Below are 19,425 nucleotides of genomic sequence, written 5' to 3'. Positions count from 1 at the left end.
TAACTGTTCCCAAGACTGTTCCCTCCCTCCATCTCAGCTGCTGATTGGTTTTATAAGCGGGCTTGTCAGCCATCACAACGGGGGTTACTGCTGTGCTAGCTAGCTAGCCTGAGTAAGACCAGACGCCGTTTTATGTATCTATTTTCAGTTTGACTTTTCTATTTCTACTATTTGGCTAATGTTGGATAGACAGCATGGATTTCAACGAATTGTTTAGTGAACGAACATTTCAATTTTCTGACTTTCAGGAGTTTACGGTAAGTTAGCCTATCAAGGCGAGTGACGCTAGCTGAGTTGGCTAGTTTAGGTAGTTAAGTATGACCGCAAACGGGTTGATGTGAGCTTTAGACCTATTTGGTAATAATCGCATTTTAAATATGCATACCAGGTTAAACAACACGTGTTGTATGCCTTATAATTGAACATCAAAACACGGCAAGGTTAACGCTTACTGTACAGTATAGTACTAGCTCACGCGTTAACGTAGCTAACCAGCCTGCTAACGTTAGCTACATGTGATTGTGGTTGTTCTGGATTTAGGTGACAAGTCGTGAAGTTGAAGCTAACAACCTCGTAAAACGGTAGCCAGCAAACACAGTAGGACAACCGACTATAAGAGGCAATTTGTGGGATTGCTAACGGTTAGCTAGCTAACCTATTCCAACCGTGTTGACATGACTTGCTTGTGTAAAGTTGGCTAACTTGACGTTAGCTAGCTAACGTTATGTCAGGTTCTTTTTTTTTTGTCATGTAGGCCCTTAGCTCAATGATTCACTTTGCTCTCTGATCTGCCTTCAGTTTCTTCCTGGACATCAGAAACTGTCAGAGAGAGTGCGGAAGCGATTGTACTATGGCCTGGACCAAGACGGCTCTCTCGATTCCCTTTCCTGTCCTGTTACAGGTTAGCTATTCTGTCTCCTAGGTTATGTCCTTTCCATGTGTGACTGTGTTGATTATTATGTTGTGAATTTGAATGATTTGATTCTTACGTTCTGAATATGATTTCTAGATATTGCTGTGGAACTCCTTCAGAAATCTGCCCCTAGCCCAATTCGAAAACTGCACAAGAAATATGCTGCTCATGTCGCGAGGTATGTTGTCAGTGAATGTTGACACTTGTTATCCTTTCTGGGCATGTAATGGTCTCCGTAACATAATATAGTTGGTCTGTTTTTCAGGGAGGCGTGCATCTCTCCATGTGCCATGATGTTGGCCCTGGTCTACATCGAAAGGCTACGACACAGGAACCCCGAATACCTGCAAAAGATCTCCTCCTCGGATCTCTTCCTTATCTCCATGGTATGTGGGGCAAAGGTTGGATATGTCTGAAATGGCACCCTATTCCCTTTGTAGTGTACTGCTTATGACCAGACCCAAGATCTGCATTTCACTGTTAGTCTACACCTCTGGCGGTCTCTATGGGTGTGCCACAGGGTTCAATTCTTGGGCCGACTCCTCTGTATACATCAATGAGGTTGCTCTTGCTGCTGGTGATTCTCTGATCCACCTCTACGCAGACGACACCATTCTGTATACTTCTGGCCCCTCTTTGGACACTGTGTTAACTAACCTCCAGATGAGCTTCAATGCCCTACAACTCTCCTTCCGTGGCCTCAAACTGCTCTTAAACGCAAGTAAAACTTGCTTGCCCGTCTAGCATCACTACTCTGGACGGCTCTGACTTAGAATACGTGGACAACTACAAATACCTGGGTGTCTGGTTAGACTGTAAACTCTCCTTCCAGACTCACATTAAGCATCTCCAATCCAAAATTAAATCTATAATCGGCTTCCTATATCGCAACAAAGCCTCCTTCACTCATGCTGCCAAACATACCCTCGTAAAACTGACCATCCTACCGATCCTTGACTTCGGTGATGTCATTTACAAAATAGCCTCCAACACTCTACTCAACAAACTGGATGCAGTCCATCACAGTGCCATCCGTTTTGTCACCAAAGCCCCATACACTACCCACCATTGCGACCTGTACACTCTCGTTGGTTGGCCCTCGCTTCATACTCATCGTCAAACCCACTGGCTACAGGTTATCTACAAGTCTTTGCTAGGTAAAGCCCCGCCTTATCTCAGCTCAATGGTCACCATAGCAGCACCCACCTGTAGCACGCGCTCCAGCAGGTATAGCTCACTGGTCACCCCCAAAGCCAATTCCTCCTTTGGCCGCCTCTCCTTCCAGTTCTCTGCTGCCAATGACTGGAACGAACTGCAAAAATCTCTGAAGCTGGAGACTCTTACCAACCTCACTAGCTTTAAGCACCAGCTGTCAGAGCAGCTCACATATCACTGCACCTGTACATAGATGGGCTGTTTACAGATGTGCTATCTACCTACCTCATCCCCATACTGTATTTATTTATTTAAGTATCTTGCTCCTTTGCACCCCAGTATCTCTACTTGCACATTCATCTTCTGCACATCTACCATTCCAGTGTTTAATTGCTATGTTGTAATTACTTCGCCACCATGGCCTATTTATTGCCTTATCTTACCTCATTTGCACTCACTGTATATAGACTTGTTTTCTTTTGTTCTACTGTATTATTGACTGTATGTTTTGTTTATTCCATGTGTAACTGTGTTGTATGTGTCGAACTGCTTTGCTTTATCTTGGCCAGGTCTCAGTTGCAAATGAGAACTTGTTCTCAACTAGCCTACCTGGTTAAATAAAGGTTAAATAAATAAAACCTGTTGTTTTACGAAGCATGTGACAATATTTTTTGGGTTGATTGGAACTCACCGGTTGTCCCGCCAGAATTAGACAAAGGCTATTTAGCCTATGTGATAAGTATTAGGTCCTCTCACCAGAATTAGGCCAAGGCTATGCATGTGATGGGCACAGTACAGCTTGTTATGAACATGGGTCTCTCTAATTGCTGGGCATGTAGGGCCCAGACCCATATACTACACCCAATTCTTGTTCAATTTACAATTTCCTGCAGCCGCCCGCAATGTGCTTTTTAGACCAGGGGTAGGCATAACAGTGTGTCTGGGAAAGCATCCTGTCATGTTATCAAATCACATTTTATTCGTCACGCACAGTTTACAGCAGGTATAAAAGATGCTGTAAAATGCTTATGTAATAGCTTCTTCAACAATGCAGTACGTCAGTCAATAACAATAGTCAAGTCAAAAATAACAAGCAATAGAATTAATAAGATGGAATCTCCTGTGTAGTATGTGTGAGATGGATGCGAACACAACTTGCTTTCTATGACATATGGACTGATCTTAACCTCCTAATCCTGTGTCGCCTTTCCTCCAGATGGTTGCCAGCAAGTATTTGTACGACGAAGGGGAGGACGAGGAGGTGTTCAACGACGAGTGGGGGGCAGCTGGAAAACTGGACGTCCAGACTGTCAACACCCTGGAGATGGATTTCCTCGATGCCATTGTAAGTTATACATGGTATTACATACTATACCACAGGCCCAGAAACGTGTGGTCCTACTCAGAGCCATATATTTAATAGTGGTGCGTGGGTCCAATTGTTAGTTCACCCCCATCCGCCCGCAATGAAAATCTGAGGCCCAACCCTAACCCACTAATATAGAAAATGCGCTGTAGGATACAGTCAGAGATGGCAGAACAATTTTTTTGACAGAAGGTGCAGGATTCTTTGTTGTTGCCTGATTTAGATATGTTTCTGCTTATTTCTGACATTTTGGTAGGCTTTTTTTAATCATCTTGTCTATAATTAGATGCATGCAGCTTCTCTTCTGTCATTGTTTCCCTAGAAGACTAAATAAACCCTTGCTCACCAGAATGTCATAAATCGATAGAATGAATGCTTCAATTCAGTTGACATTGGTCAAATTTTCTGTTGTCTCTGCTTCTTTAACGGAGCAAAGACGTTCAGGAACCGGGAGAAAATGCAATGACAAAAACAACGGAAATATTTTCTGTGTACATTTCCAAATAGCATCAGTTTGACTGGTTGGAAGGAAATAGAAAGCTGTGAAAACTACCCAACGGGTTTCTGAAAAAGATTCAGTTCAGCTTGGATGCATATTTAATGTGGTTGAAATACTATCAGCTTTTATGATGCTGATAAAGATGGCATCTCTTACAGACGATATCTAACTGCGCATTCACTTTCTCTCAAGATGCTGAAAGAAAGAAATCCTATTTCTCTACTCCTTTTCGGGTCAAAATGTTTCCTACATTTGGTGTATCATTTTATTGCAAGAAATGCTCAATTCTGCAGGAGTTAATATTAAGGCTGTGTGAGAGGTTATAGACCTAAAGTCAGTGTCCAGATTTCAGTTTCCATTTAACCCATCTAAACAGTAGGCTACAGTTCCCTGAAGTGTCATATGCTTATTTAAAGTATAGTGCCTCGCATTCATTACACATAGCCTGCACTGCTTTCATCTTCTTTTAACACTTCACCAAATCTTTCCCAAACATTACTTTTCTTGCCCCCCCCCTTTTCTTTATTTTCAACTCTCCATTTCGTAGCTTTTCTCTTATTGAATTGAACTCGACATTGTCACTTTTTCTGCCTGGCCCCTTCCCAAAAGGGTTTTACGATTGGGGTGTATCTGGGGGGGTAACTTTGAAAGTTTCTTCAAGTGCAGTCGCAAAAACCATCAAGCTCTATGATGAAACTGGCTCTCATGAGGACCGCCACAGGAAAGGAGGACCCAGAGTTACCTCTGCCGCAGAGGATAAGTTCATTAGAGTTACCTGCCTCAGAAATTGCAGCCCAAATAAATGCTTCAGAGTTCAAGTAACAGACACATTTCAACATCATCTGTTCAGAGGAGACTGAGTGAATCAGGCCTTCATTGTCAAATTGCTGCAAAGAAACCACTACTGAAGGACACCAATAAGAAGAGACTTGCTTGGGCCAAGAAACACGAGCAATTGACATTAGACTAGTGGAAATCTGTCCTTTGGTCTGATAAGTCAAAATGATTTAGATTTTTGGTTCCGACCTCCATGTTTTTGTGAGAAGCAGAGTAGGTGAACGGATGATCTCTGCATGTGTGATTCCCACCGTGAAGCATGGAGGAGGTGTGATGGTGTGGGGGTGCTTTGCTGGTGACACTGTCAGTGATTTACTTAGAATTTAAGGCACACTTAACCAGCATGGCGGCTACAGCATTCTGCATCGATACGCCATCCCATCTGGTTTGTGCTTAGTGGGACTATCATTTGTTTTTCAACAGGACAATTACCCAACACACCTCCAGGCTGGGTACGGCCTATTTGACAAAGAAGGAGAGTGATGGAGTGCTGCATCAGATGACCTGGCCTCCACAATCCCCTGACCTCAACCCAATTGAGATGGTTTGGGATGAGTTGGACCGCAGAGTGAAGGAAAAGCAGCCAACAAGTTTTCAGCATACAGTATGTGGGAACTCCTTCAAGACTGTTGGAAAAGCATTCCTCATGAAGCTGGTTGAGAGAATGCCAAGAGTACGCAAAGCTGTCAAGGCAAAGGGTGGCTACTTTGAAGAATCTCAAATATAAAATATATTTTGATTTGTTTAACACTTTTTTTGGTTTCTACATGATTCCATATGTGTTGATTTGATGTCTTTGTTGTTATGCTAAAATGTAAAAAATAGTAGAAATAAATGGGAAAACACCTTTGAATGAGTAGGCGTGTCCAAACTTTTCAATGGTACTGTATATTCCATGATAAAAAACACACAGGGCTTGACATGAACCTGTTTATCCACTTGTCCTTCAGACAAGGATGTGACTGAAAATGTTGTTTGACGTGAGAAACCACTTTACAAAATAAAATACATCCTTATTCCCATACCATTATTACAGAGAATCAGACAAATTATACTACCCTCTGCCTATTGGCTACTTAGCTTCTTCAAGCCGGTCTCAAAATACAACACTGTCCCTTTAAGACAAAAAAATGCTCTGTACCCGACACGTTTTGTGCTCTTGTAGGAAGAAATCGGTCCCCCATTGCTGATTTAGAAATGATCTATGACTGGGCTAGTAACTCACTAACTAGAAAAGGATCTGAACAAATGTGCACACATCATATACTCACAACCGCTCATGCTGTAAACTCAGTCCAGTTCAAAGTAAGTGGCACCAATCCATGGCAATGCCTATTTGCATATAGGCCTACTGCAGCTCTGATTGGTTATGGCGAGGCCTACTGAAGCTCTGATCGGTTATGGCGCACCGGTCTGTGCAAAGTACGGACCTGAGTCGTGCCTGTCAATGCAATAGTATCCTACTCTGATGCTTTCTGTCTACAACAAAATCTCTTGCATATATAGTGTTGCATACTAAGTCTTGCATAGTTAGTTCTGTTTGTGTTTGTTGCATTGAAAGTGGCTAATATTGCGTTGATTCGATCACAATTCCCACAGTAAACGGAAACTATAATAGTGTTAACTAACGGGTAAAACTCTAAAAAGTTGAGTGAAGTTCAATCTCATGCTTCTCTGCGCATGCTGATATGCTGCTTGACAGTCCTGGGGGAGCTGTACCCCCCCCCCCCCCCCCCCCCCCCATATCCACACAATATTTCATGACCCTAAACCCGCCCGCCCGCAGTTCTAACCACGGGGACTGTGGTCAACCCGCCCATCACTAATATTTAAATCCCATTGTACTGTATTTGTATGGCCATAATATGCAATCTGACAGCTGCTCTCACTTCTGTGTTTCAGGAGTGGAGCCTCTTCACTGAGCCCGTGGACTACTTTGGCATACTGAATCAACTAGAAACCAGGTTTGTGGTTCTTGTTTTCACGTAGATAGTTTTTCATGCTAGTGCAGGTTTCTCCAACTGTCGCCCTGCGGGCCGAATTTTGGGTGATTTTATTTGGCTACCTAATGTAAAACCACCAGCAAATTATTTCCATGTGCCTCCCGGGTGGCCTAAGTGGTCTAAGGCACTGCATCACAGTGCTAGCTGTGCCACCAGAGATTCTGGGTTTGAGCCTAGGCTCTGTCGCAGCCGGCCGCGACCGGGAGGCCCATGGGGTGGCGCACAATTGGCCCAGCGTCGTCCGGGTTAGGGAGTGTTTGGCCGCCAGGGATATCCTTGTCTCATCGCGCACTAGCGACTCCTGTGGCGGGTCGGGCGCAGTGCACGCTGACCAGGTGTATGGTGTTTCCTCCAACACATTGGTGCAGCTGGCTTCCGGGTTGGATGTGCGTTGTGTCAAGAAGCAGTGCGGCTTGGTTGTGTTGCGGAGGACGCATGGCTCTCGACCTTCGCCTCTCCCGAGTCCGTACGGGAGTTGCAGCGATGAGACAAGACTGTAACTACTACCAATTGGATACCACCAAATTGGGGAGAATGTTTTATTTTTATTTCCATGTGTTTTTAATTCTGTAACTCTGTTCCAAAATATTCCTATGCATAATAGAGAGCGATACAGTATATGTGATCGTATACACATGTATGCCAGATTTGAAATGATTGTTTTAGTCAAATATTATATCCGTTTGGGCTTCTTGTAGTCAATTTGTGGTCTACAAAATATTTGTAATTATGTTCTGACCCCCTGACCATCCCCGCAAGAAAAACATTGGCCTGGGTGTGTGTGAGACTCCTAATGCATTAGAAACACCAGAAGCTATGAAGGGTTGGGAATGTCATAGAGACTTCTATTTTTGTATGCCCCATGATTCTTCAGGGAAGAACTAAGTTAGTAGTGTCACGTTCTTGTGGTAATTTGGCTGGCGTAGGGACTGTAGATCTGATACAGAGCTGCTAGTTCAAACAAAGGGTTGGTTGTGTGTGTGTCACATGAGCGTAGTCATTTGTTTGCCAGACTCTGTTCTACGTCCGTCTCTCTCTCTGTGTTTGCATAGAGTGTGGTCCGTGTGTGTGTGTATATTAACGCAGGCCTGTTGTGACTCCAGTATTGCAGAGAAGCAGGGGATGAAGCGAGGCTGGTTCACCTACACTGACCTCTGTGTGCTGCTGGAGCAGGCGGCGTGGCGACAGGCACTGACGGCCATCTACCTGCACTTTGCCAAGGTGAGGAGGGGTCAGAGGGCACGGGCAGTGGGATCCACAGTGCACTGAAGGACTGAGTCGTGGGTCATGCTCAGTATGGGCACGTCGTAGCAGAACATTTTCAAATAGAAAATAGCATTTGTTATTTAACACGTTCAGGTAGTATGTTTTCTCCTGCTTTGTGCCGAATGGACACAACGCTAGTTTCAGAAACACACCTGAAAGTAACATGTCAATGTCATGGAAATTCTTACACAGGGACACTTGAAGTCAATCTTAAGTAAATCATTGTTGATTTGTCAGCGTGCTGGAGAGGTTCCATCAAACTTAATGCACCATAGTGAACGTCTGTCAGAAGCTCTGCTGGGGCAGTCCCAGCAGTTGTCTTGTATACGGATATACACAGACAAGTTATATGTGCATAATTAGTTAATTGTTACCGTTTTGTTTCATTTATGTGACCGACCAATACTGGGTCATGCATGTGACAGGCCAATACCTCACAAGGCTTCTTCTCTCTAAACTGGGACCTTGAAACTAAAATATCTTTCGTTCTCAAAACAAGGTCTGGGCGTACTGCCAAATTGTAGATGCTGATAGTGAGGATTCGTTAAATCAGTCACTTACATCAACATAGAAATTGGTTATTAGAACAGCACATGAATAGAACACAGAAATTAGTTATTAGAAAAGCACAAGTATAACATTTCCATCGCATCAATTTCCAAAAACTGCTAATTGCAGAAACCCACAAACTATGTGTTGATTGAAAGAAGCAACACTTTTGAAAGTAGTCAGTTTGGGGGGGGGAAGGAAAAACATAAGGAAAGAAATTCACTAAATCCACGTCCTCACCTCTCTCCAGGTGACCTGCATGCTGGGGCTGGTGTATCTGACCAGTGTCGCGGGCCTTATCGCCACCAGCCTCCCCAGGAGCAGCCAGCCCCTGGCCCCAGTCCGCCAAGTCCACCTGCCGAGCTCCAGCCTCTCTCCACCACCACTAGGACTGCTCCCAGTCCCAGAGACCCCCAGTCCAGCATCCAACCTCCTTCGCTGCTGCGTCTTGGGCAACGACAGTCACAACCGCCGGCCTGGCACTCTCCACACCCACGATGACCACAACCACGGCTCGCCAACCTCCTCCCAGACCTCTATACTGTGTCTATGGGGCTCTATCCTCACTTCGCTAAGCCACACTGACCCACACCCCCAGCCTGACACTGAACCAGCCTTGTCCGCCTCCTCTCTGCACTGCCCCGGCTGCCCAGTTATAGTGGGGAGCCTCCCTCCTGGCTCCATCCAGTGCGACCCACGGAATATCTCTGCTCCACTACTTGAGCCTGGACCCCCTGGTCACCCCGCAGCACCGTGGCTGGCCCCTGCCCCCCTCCTCTACGGAGCCACCCCGATGCTCCTGGACTCCCGTCTGACTGGCATGGCACCCCTCCGTGTCGGATCCTGCTGCCCACAGTTCATGCTGCCCATCGAGAAAGCCCCATCTCTCCTCATGCCCAGCTAGACACAGACGGACAAAACAAGCCACTATCGTTACCCTTCAATGACGATGACGCCGGACTCCAAATGAAACCAGCTGGTTTTTCAGAATGCATCCGTTGCAGTGAAAGGGAAGTGAAATTGTATTTTGTATTTGCTTTTTTTGCATATACTGTCTAAATTTGAGATAAGGGCCCCTAAAGGTGAGTAGCACATTTTGTACGGTGGTTTGCCAGCTGAATTGGTGTAAATAAGTAAGATGAACTCATAACAGCGTGAGATCTGAGTTCTGTGTTCAGACACTTATCTTTTCTAACATTTTATTTTTCAAAGGTTGGATCACATAGCTTTTCAATGGGTGTTTCTAGAAGGTGTATACATGGCAAACTAATATTTCATGTTTGGTTTAAAAATACACAAAAATATGTTTAAGCATGGCTACCATACTCGCACAGCGTTTGTTACTACCTGATCTTTAGCCTGGGTACCAGATTTGTTTGTGGAATGATGGCATCATGGAACGAACAGACTGGTACCCAGGCTACCTACTCTTTACTTATGTTTGAAAATGGGGGGTTGTGGGAGTTGGGCTAAGTCATGTTTTTAGATGGAAGAGTTAAGTTTTGATGCAACTTCATAGCTATTTGAGAATGTAAGTTGTCTCCACAAAAGCAAGGCTGCTTTCTAAGTCAGTACTGTAGTGCTTTAAGAAGGGAGTCAATTTAGCCTGGTCCCAGATCTTTTTGTGCTCTTGCCAACTCTATTGCTCTCCTTGTCAAGCCAAACATTGCATGACAATGAGTGAGTGACAAGGAGTTGGAATGATGGCACAAACAGACTTGCACTCAAGCTATGGACAACTTGCTAGCCTACATTTGATTTGCCGTGGAGTCTTTGGGTCATTTTTGGTTTGTTAATAATAACTAGACCAGCAAAGCCACAGATGGCTACTGGTCCCTGCACTGAACAACAGTAGAGATTAAATGATTTTTTTTATTCCAGTGAAAAAACATGAAATTCATATCTCAGTATGGCTGCCCCTCAAGTCGTGTTCATTAGGGCACATTGTAGCGAAATGTTTTAAACCGCTTTGCAACAGTAAACGAAGATAGTTCAGCAAGTACATTTGTTTCTGAACATGACCCTGAACTCGGATAGCACTGGGTGAGATGCAACTCTGAGAGTGCGGGCTTTTAGTTTATTTTTCAAGTAACTATTTATTTTACCATGACAGAATGCAGTGGCTATCTCTGATTTCATGTTTGTCCAACAGAATGCCACGCAACTGAAATAGGTCATAACCAGTCTACTGTTTGCCGTTTTTTTTAAATAAGCGTTTTGAGTATGATGGCGCCTAACATCAAACATGATTTGTTTTGGAAATGTATCTAATGATTGCAATTTTCATCCAAGAACCTTTTCATGGAAACCTAACATCCTCATATGGGTGAGTTGTATTGTGAAAAACACAATTATTATTATATCTATTTTTTTAAGAGATCTGTTTTTCATTTTCTGCAATGAATTAGTATCCCTCTTTAACATACCCATTTGGTTAGGGAGACCTGACCAACAGTAACAGCCACTCAATCACTCACACACCATTTGTCTTCTCTACCTGCTCAAAAATGGAACATGTCTTCTTTCTCCATAGAAATAGAATTCCTTGAATGGGGATGTAAATCCTAAGTAATACTGTTTCTATGTCTCTCATCCCGGAAAAACAGTTAGCTCTTCTCATATTTTTCTACTCAAGATAGTTTCTTGCTAGGGAATTTGCGATTATTTGTACATTTTGACTTGGTTTTACGTTGACACGTTTCTGACAAGGCCATGAGGCACTGTGGTCCCTAGGACATGAACTTTGGCTTTTGTTGATTTTCTGGAAGCATCTAAATAAAACCTTTTCAAATCAGACTGAGATTTTGAAGCACGAAATCCTTGAATTTTGTAAACAATGTACAAAACATTCAATGTGTAGAAATCTGTAAAAAATGTAATAAAATGTTTGACCCTTTTTTAAAGGTTTGGTTTTCATTTGTCATGTAGGTCTGTATCGCTGTCCACGTGGTCCACTTTGACAGACAGTATGTAATGTGAGTTGTCAACATTGTGAGATGAATAGCTCAATCTTGGCACACACACACACACACACACACACACACACACACCCTAGAGCTCACATCTAGGAACTGCAATGGCGCTGATCTACATGTGTGGTGTCAAGCAAGGCGACATTAACCTGGTCACAGATTTGTTTGGGCTGTCTTACCAATTCACATGGCCTTTGTCAAAACTGCACAAACAGATCTGGGACCAGGCTAAGGCACTGTCACCTAAGCCATCATCTTTGGAATCTCAGTTGTATTTCTTTCATTCCTCACATCTTCGTCTCCTCAAAAATGCATTGGAGCAGAATACATGGGGTTCCTGCCCTGTGGGCTGTATTCACAAAGCGTTTCAGAGTAGGACTGCTAATGAAGGATCAGGTTTCACCTCTTATTGTCGTCTAAAAGCTAAGCTAAGGACCCTGGGACTAAACACCTCCCTCTGTAACTGGATCCTGGACTTCCTGATGGGCCGCCCCCAGGTGGTAAGGGTAGGTAACAACATATCCGTCACGCTGATCCTCAACACGGGGGCTCCTTGGGTGCGTGCTCAGCCCCCTCCTGTACTCCCTGTTCACTCATGACTGCACGGCCAGGCACAACTCCAGCACCATCAAGTTTGCTGATGACACAACAGTGGTAGGCCTGATCACTGACAATGATGAGACGGCCTATAGGGAGGAGGTCAGAGACATGGCCGTGTGGTGCCAGGACAACAACCTCTCCCTCAACGTGATCAAGACAAAGGAGATGATTGTGGACTATAGCAAAAGGAGGACAGAGCACACCCCATTCTCATCGATGGGGCTGTAGCGGAGCAGGATGAGAGCTTCAAGTTCCTTGGTGTCCACATCACCAACAAACTAGAATGGTCCAAAGGGCACGAATAGAATGGTCCAGAGGGCACGATAAAGCCTATTCTCCCTCAGGAGACTGAAAAGATTCGGGATGGGTCCTCAGATCCTCAAAAGGTTCTACAGCTGCACCATCGAGAGCATCCTGACTGGTTGCATCACTGCCAGGTATGGCAACTGCTTGGCCTCTGACCGCAAGGCACTACAGAGGGTAGTGCGTACAGCCTAGTACATCACTGGGGCCAAGCTTCCTGCCATCCAGGACCTCTATACCAGGCGGTGTTGGAGGAAGGCCCTAAAAATTGTCAAAGACTCCAGCCACCCTAGTCATAGAACTGTTCTCTCTGCTACCACACAGAAAGCGGTACCGGAGCGCCAAGTCTACGTCTAAAAGGCTTCTTAACAGCTTCTACCCCCAAGCCATAAGACTCCTGAACAGCTAATCAAATGGCTACCCAGACTATTTTCATTGCCCCCCCTCTTTAACGCTGCTGCTACTCCCTGTTAATTATCTATGCATAGTCACTTTAACTCGTACATATTACCTCAATTTGCTCAACTAACCGGTGTCCTCGCACATTGACTCTGTTCCGGTACCCCCTGTATATAGCCTCGCTATTGTTATTTTACTGCTGCTCTTTAATTATTTGTTACTTTTATTTTCTATTTTTTACTTAACACTTCTTTTTCTTAAACTTCTTAAAGCATTGTTGGTTAAGGGCTTGTAAGTAAGCATTTCACTGTAAGGTCTACACCTGTTGTATTCTGTGCATGTGACATGCGATTTGATTTGATTTTAAAAGGCTCAACTTTATCCTAGATCAGCACTCCTACTCTGAGACTCTTTGTGAAGGTGAGCCCCCATCTTCTCCAATGTGTTTTGAGAGGACGTGAGGAATCAAGGAAACAAAATTAAAATGCCATTTTCCCAGCAACAACTTTGCACAACGCAGTGTACTTCACCTCATTTCCTGTTATTGCTGCTGTCCTCAAGCTTGTGCAAATCACAACGGACAACACAATGCCAATGGGAACAGGAAGCCATTACAGCGGAATCAAAACAGTCAACGTAGTTACGCCCATCACCAGAGTCATAGCACGCCTTTCCAAACACTTCAGCACATATCCATATCACAACACAGCACGTCATTTTGACTGCTCTACCTCATGTCGTCCTAGTATGCCAAGTCTCCATGAGCATTTCTGACACTGTGCTTCTGTGCAAAATATCAGATCAGTCACAATGCCAGGAACCACATCAACAACATGCTGTAATGGTCCTTAAAATCCACACAGAAACTATGCGGAATATGTCAGAGAGGAATGTACCCACCCCTCTTCTGCCTGCGCCTCACCCCCATCCCCTTGGCCCTCTGCATACCACTTGAGACTCCTGCTCCTAATATAGACCCAACTGGTTTGTGGGTAGTGGGTAGAGGAGCCTGCGTGTAGCAGGACCTAGCATTTGTTGTTGGGTGCGTAGTGGCCAACTCTTTCATGGAGAAAAGACTTATAAGGCAGGTAGGTCATGGAACCGTTGGCCGGATTTGTGTTTGAGAAGTGTGTGTAGGACTGAAACGTGTAGGACTACAAGAACAGTGTTTTTGGTTTAGAGCTTAGTTCACCTTGATCCTGAGTGTTTTTCCTTCGAGGTTCATTCCAGCAGATTTTAGAGCACTGTTATCAAAGTGTTATAGAGTGATTCAGGTTGTTGGTGTATTTTTCTGTTGGTCTAGATCTCGTATCAAGAGATGCGTGAACAATTGAAGAATGCAGGTAATTCAGGTAACCTTCAGTGTTTGTGTGTGCATGTACACTGTGTGTCTGTTTCGTGGAATGAGGTGTATAGGGGATCTATAACTGTCTGTGTGTGTGTGTGTGTGTGTGTGTGTGTGTGTGTGTGTGTGTGTGTGTGTGTGTGTGTGTGTGTGTGTAACTTTGTCCCCATTTCACCTCCCCATAACTTCAGAGGCCGATGCTGAGATGTACATGAAGTTCATGAAAAATCATTGCTGCTATGAGGCCATTCCAACCAGCTGTAAACTGGTCATATTTGACACAACACTACAAGTAAGAGTCCAATGTCCTGTAACTCACTTGTATGTTGAAACTGAACAATACAAAATAAGGGGGAGAAGAAAAAAAAAAGAGTCCAGGGTCGTGTTCAGTAGGGCACATCGTAGCAAAACGTCTTACAACAGGTTACAGGAAACTAAAATCTGTGTTCTTATTTGACAAATTCACATAGTGCCTCCCGTTTTAGAACATATTCTTCCTGCTGAACTCAACCCAGATATTTAATCTCCCTCCACTTCCCAAGGGAAAGGTGATGGTCCCTTTTGGTATGACATTTCAAATCCTCTTTCCTGTAATTACAGCTACAATTATAGCAGTTTTCCCTTTTCCCTGCAGCAATATTTCATGTGCGGCCCCCTCATTCCTGCTTTCCTAAAACATATTCACTACTAAGACCGGTGTTAAAAAAAAAAATCCTATGTTTGCAGGTGAAGAAGGCCTTTTTCGCTCTTGTAGCAAACGGCTTGCGAGCTGCACCTCTCTGGGATAGCAAGACACAGAGATTTGTGGGTAAGAGAAGAGATTAGGGGGTGCTCTCTTGCTACTTGCTTATGGCAACGCTATGCCCTGAATGATTGCAAGCTTGGACTGGTTTTGGGGATAGTGTGATATAAAGACTAAACACTAGTGCGTATCCATCCCAATAGTGATAAGATCTCTCTCTCTCTCTCTCTCTCTCTCTCTCTCTCTCTCTCTCTCTCTCTCGTCCTCGCAGGTATGCTGACTATAACAGATTTCATCAACATTCTCCATCATTACTACAGGTCCCCATTGGTGTGTATTTGAATCAAATGCAAGTCAATATCCCAGACATAAGCAAGTTTCACATTTCATGTCCAAATCATCCCAATGTGTCTAGATGGTGTAGCTCAATAAACGTACTTTAAGATGATTTGGACATGAAACATGCAAAATGCTAATAACGGGGATATTGACCTACATTGATTTTTTGACAAAAATTCTTAAATGTTAGCCTTTCGTGACAGTGGCCAGGTAAACAAAACCAAAGCATGGATTGCTGTCTTACCTTGTCCATGAATTGCTTACAGGGTAAGGAAACCCTTTTGTAATTTGGGTGGACTATCCATTTAAGCCTTGTCCTGGACTAAAAAGCATGTTCAATGGAGACAAGATCCTGGTTGTGTGAATGGCACAGACATCATTCATAATGTAAGTTGTCCAATATGTTTCCCCCCTCCCACAGGTTCAAATGAATGAGCTGGAGAGGCATCAAATTGGAACATGGCGAGGTGATTCATTCTAGTAAAAAAAGCTAGAGAAGGCAAACGATACAGTGTTCAATGTCTATGGTATATACGTACATGTCTTTCTGTAACTTTCCCTACCGTTTATTTCTCTCTGTCTGCAGATGTGTACCTGCAATACTCCAACCACTGTCTTCACAGTATCACTCCAGACGCCAGGTGAATCTACACAGCTCTCAGTCAAACCAACTGCTGTCACCTGGCTTTGTCTGAGTTGTTACTTTTGCTGATAACTTTTTTAATGAGTGACAGACTAAGGAAATTGAGGCTGGGATTCAGTCAATTACAGGCAGTGTTCTACGTTGTGTTCAGGAGGGCACACTAGCAAAATGTTTTTGCAACACGACCCAGGTGTGGATGTTGGTTGTGCTGTCCAGGGTTAGACACAGTGACTATTGGCCTACTCAGTCTCCCCTCCTCTCCTTTGCAGCCTCTTCGACGCCATCTATTCCCTACTGAGGTATAAGATCCACAGATTGCCGGTTATCGATCCCGTGTCCGGAAATGTCTTACACATTCTCACGCACAAGCGAATCCTCAAGTTTCTCCATATATTTGTAAGACAACATGACTTGAAGATGTCTGTGTGTTTTGGGCATCCATTTCAAACAGTGGTGTTGTGAACTGTATGTGTTGCTTTAACATTCCTTGTGTTCCTTTAAAAAAAAAAAAAAAAAGTACTCTACACAGAAAGAGACAGTCCCAAAACCCTGCTTCATGCAGAAGACGATCCAGGACGTTGGGATCGGGACATTCCGGAACATTGCCACAGTCCAGCAGACGGCCTCAGTCTACGATGCCCTGTCTGTGTTTGTAGAGAGGAGGGTCTCCGCACTGCCCGTAGTAAACGAGCAAGGTGGGTTAACCTCATCTCTAGTTCAAAGTCGAACACTGACTCGTACAGTATATGTGTATGTCCTTATGTAGGTGCCCTTCAAAATAAAGTTTTACTTGTAAGATGTAGGTAGGCTATGTATCTCACTGTCCTTTCTACACCAAGGCAAGGTGGTGGCTCTCTACTCCAGATTTGATGTGATTGTACGTACCCCAAAACTGCCCTTTACAGTTTAATTCACCTGAAAACTATGCAAAATAAAGCCCTTTGTCTTTGTTGGTGCATTGTGTACATTATTATTGTTCTCGCCTCTCCTCTTCTCTTCTTCTCGGAGACAGAATCTGGCCGCCCAGAAGACATACAACAACCTGAACATGTCCATGGAGGAGGCCATCCGACGGCGCTGCTGTTTCGTCGAGGGCGTCATCAAGTGCCTCCCTGACGAGACCCTGGAGACCATCATCGATCGCATCATTAAGGCTGAGGTCAGTGTCCCACTCTGCTCACCCCAGGGTTGTGTTCATAAGTCACCAAATAGAAGAAAACGGGCTGCAACAGGGAGGGACTACCTGAACCTGTCCAATTAGAAACACTTGTTATTTTTGCTACGGTGTGCTCTACTGAATATGACCCAGGTCATGTCCTCTGTCACAGTGGCCCTGCCTCTCCACTCCACCTATGAGTTTGTTTTAAAAACACGTAAAAGTAATGGGCTATGACATGCTGTAACATTTAGCTCTATTAGCCCACACAATGAAATATAGAGTTATGAAGGTTTGGTGACATTAGGCCACTAGTATTTTATGTATTTCAATGTATTAGCTGTAGACTGTATAGGTATTAGTCCTCTGTTGCTTACTGCTCTGCTCTACTCTACTTAATTACCGGTAGGTCCTTGTTGTGTAACCACGGCCAACCCTTTCCCACCACACACTCCCATCCTGCCCCTATCCTCTCCCAATCATGCCCTCCATCCACACTCCCACTCCTGTCCCCATTCTGCACCAATTTTCTCCCCATTCTTCCCCATCCTGCCCCCATCCACTCTCAATCGTCTCCCCATACTGTCCTCATCCTGTCCCTATCCTCTCCCAATCATGCCCTCCATCCTCTCTCCATCCTGCCCCATTCCTCTCTCCATCCTCTCCTCTCCCCTTCCACTCCTCATCCTGTCCCCATCCTTTCCCCTCAGGTCCATCGGCTGGTCCTGGTGGACAAAGAGGATGTGTGCAGGGGGATCATCTCTCTCTCCGACCTGCTCCAGGCCATGGTGTTAACCCCGGCAGGTAATGACGCCCTTTTAGCATTTTAGCACCTGTGGGAGTCAGGCCCCCTTGCCCTATCTACATCTTCCACCGCCTCTATCCCCACCTCCCTGGCCCAGGAAGGTGCACCCTTTTTCTCTCCTCTCCCCAATCCCCCCAGCTCACTGACTGGTTGTCAGACAAGCTTCTTTGACCCCCCACAACAGCTGCTGCTGCTATACGTTGCTCCCTGTTTCTCTGAGCTTCAGCCACATATCAATCCCGAAGCACCAACATGCAAGTGGGCACACACGCACTTGCTCACACACACACACACACACATACACACACATACACAAAGGGTGATGATGATGACCTCTGACCTATCATTCCCTGCTTGCCTGATGCATGGGGCGCAGGATAAATCCAATGATTTTCAGAAGGACTGGAATCTTTCCAAGCCTTTGCGGTTGACATTCTATGGACTAGCTGCAGCTAAAAAGGCTAAGTTACAGTATGGCACTAGAGGAATGTGGTGATGTATCTGCATAAAGATTTGATGATATTCAATTTGATCTGCATGTCAAATGGCACCCTATTCCGTATAGTGTAGTATACTACTTTTGACCATTGCCGATAGGGCTCAGGTGAAAAAAAAAAGTACAAAAATAGTTTGAGGAATGGCTCATAGGAGCACGAGCCTATCTCCTGTTTCTGTAGCGTTATGCAGCTTGATGGACAAGTACAGCCCCTGGACAGGACACTAGTCTATCTCAGGTCAGTAGTGCACTATATATAGGTAATAGGGTGCCATTTGGAATGCAACCATGTTGTTGTAAATTTGCATCTCTCAGATTGGTTTGTGTCTATGGCAAGGATCTGTGTGGAGTTTATCATCTACATTTATGCTGATATAATGCACACAACCTTTTTTTAATCATATGCTTTGGTTATAATTATTCCAATCGTTGATCATATTGCATCTCCACTGTTGTTTTTTATTTTCCAGAGATTTCAAGCAAATCAACAATGTGAAGTGGATGAAAAGGGAGACCGTTTTCAAAATGTCATCGTACTGCTGTAGAGAGAAACATAATCCGCAACAATCAACTGTATCAGTTGAGTTCAACAAAACACAATTGTCCTTAGTTGCATTTTATCAAATTGATGATGTAAGTTTATGTTACTTTGTGTTGCGCTGAATTTGTGCTTTATTAAACATGTTCTAATCAATTGTACTTGTTTTTTTTATATAATGGACTTGTACAATGGATTTCACTGTTTTATGTAAGCTTTTCAGAATAACAAGTGGAGATAGAAATATAAATTGCATTTTACGTAACAGTGGATAGTAGTATCCCATTTATCCAGCAGATGTCAGTAAATAGCTATTGTTTTCACAAAACCGAGAGGGCAGTAAACAAGGAAGCACGTGACATGCTGAGCCAGTAAACTGTGTTTCCACTAGATAGCACAGCTACAAAGTCAAAAATGGCTGTATAGTAAGAATTAATGAAAACCCCATTTTTCATTTTAGTATTAATTTAAGGTCAGGCATAAGATTATCAGTGTGGTT

General features: G+C 44.1%; 2 protein-coding genes across 8 annotated transcripts; both read left to right on the top strand.

Moving 5' to 3' along the window:
* The first annotated feature begins 49 nt into the window (after positions 1–49).
* On the top strand, positions 50–11,484 carry cnppd1 (cyclin Pas1/PHO80 domain containing 1). Its single transcript, XM_029741671.1, has 8 exons — positions 50–257; positions 799–901; positions 1,010–1,091; positions 1,179–1,299; positions 3,285–3,413; positions 6,673–6,734; positions 7,877–7,994; positions 8,839–11,484. The coding sequence occupies exons 1-8, from the start codon at positions 195–197 to the stop codon at positions 9,490–9,492; spliced, it is 1,332 nt and encodes a 443-aa protein (XP_029597531.1). The 5' UTR covers positions 50–194; the 3' UTR covers positions 9,493–11,484.
* Positions 11,485–11,515: 31 nt separating this feature from the next.
* On the top strand, positions 11,516–19,082 carry prkag3a (protein kinase, AMP-activated, gamma 3a non-catalytic subunit). 7 transcript variants are annotated; one of them, XM_029741674.1, is made up of 13 exons: positions 11,516–11,563; positions 14,166–14,214; positions 14,399–14,499; positions 14,934–15,015; positions 15,221–15,279; positions 15,710–15,755; positions 15,875–15,929; positions 16,201–16,327; positions 16,449–16,626; positions 16,771–16,808; positions 16,944–17,090; positions 17,798–17,891; positions 18,859–19,082. In XM_029741674.1, exons 2-13 carry the CDS (start codon positions 14,181–14,183, stop codon positions 18,882–18,884), a joined length of 987 nt encoding a protein of 328 aa, XP_029597534.1. In that variant the 5' UTR covers positions 11,516–11,563; positions 14,166–14,180; the 3' UTR covers positions 18,885–19,082. The 7 variants fall into 7 exon arrangements, 5 of the variants coding, with proteins under 5 accessions (XP_029597534.1, XP_029597535.1, XP_029597532.1 ...); XM_029741675.1 differs by having other exon boundaries at positions 11,527–11,563; positions 14,166–14,205; XR_003873003.1 differs by lacking the exon at positions 11,516–11,563 and adding an exon at positions 13,296–13,950 and having other exon boundaries at positions 16,940–17,090.
* The last annotated feature ends 343 nt before the right edge of the window (positions 19,083–19,425 follow it).

This window comes from Salmo trutta, chromosome 39 (genome assembly GCF_901001165.1).
Source record: "Salmo trutta chromosome 39, fSalTru1.1, whole genome shotgun sequence".
Taxonomy (NCBI): domain Eukaryota; kingdom Metazoa; phylum Chordata; class Actinopteri; order Salmoniformes; family Salmonidae; genus Salmo; species Salmo trutta.
Note: the sequence above shows the minus strand (reverse complement) of the source record. Positions and strands in the feature narration are given on the sequence as shown.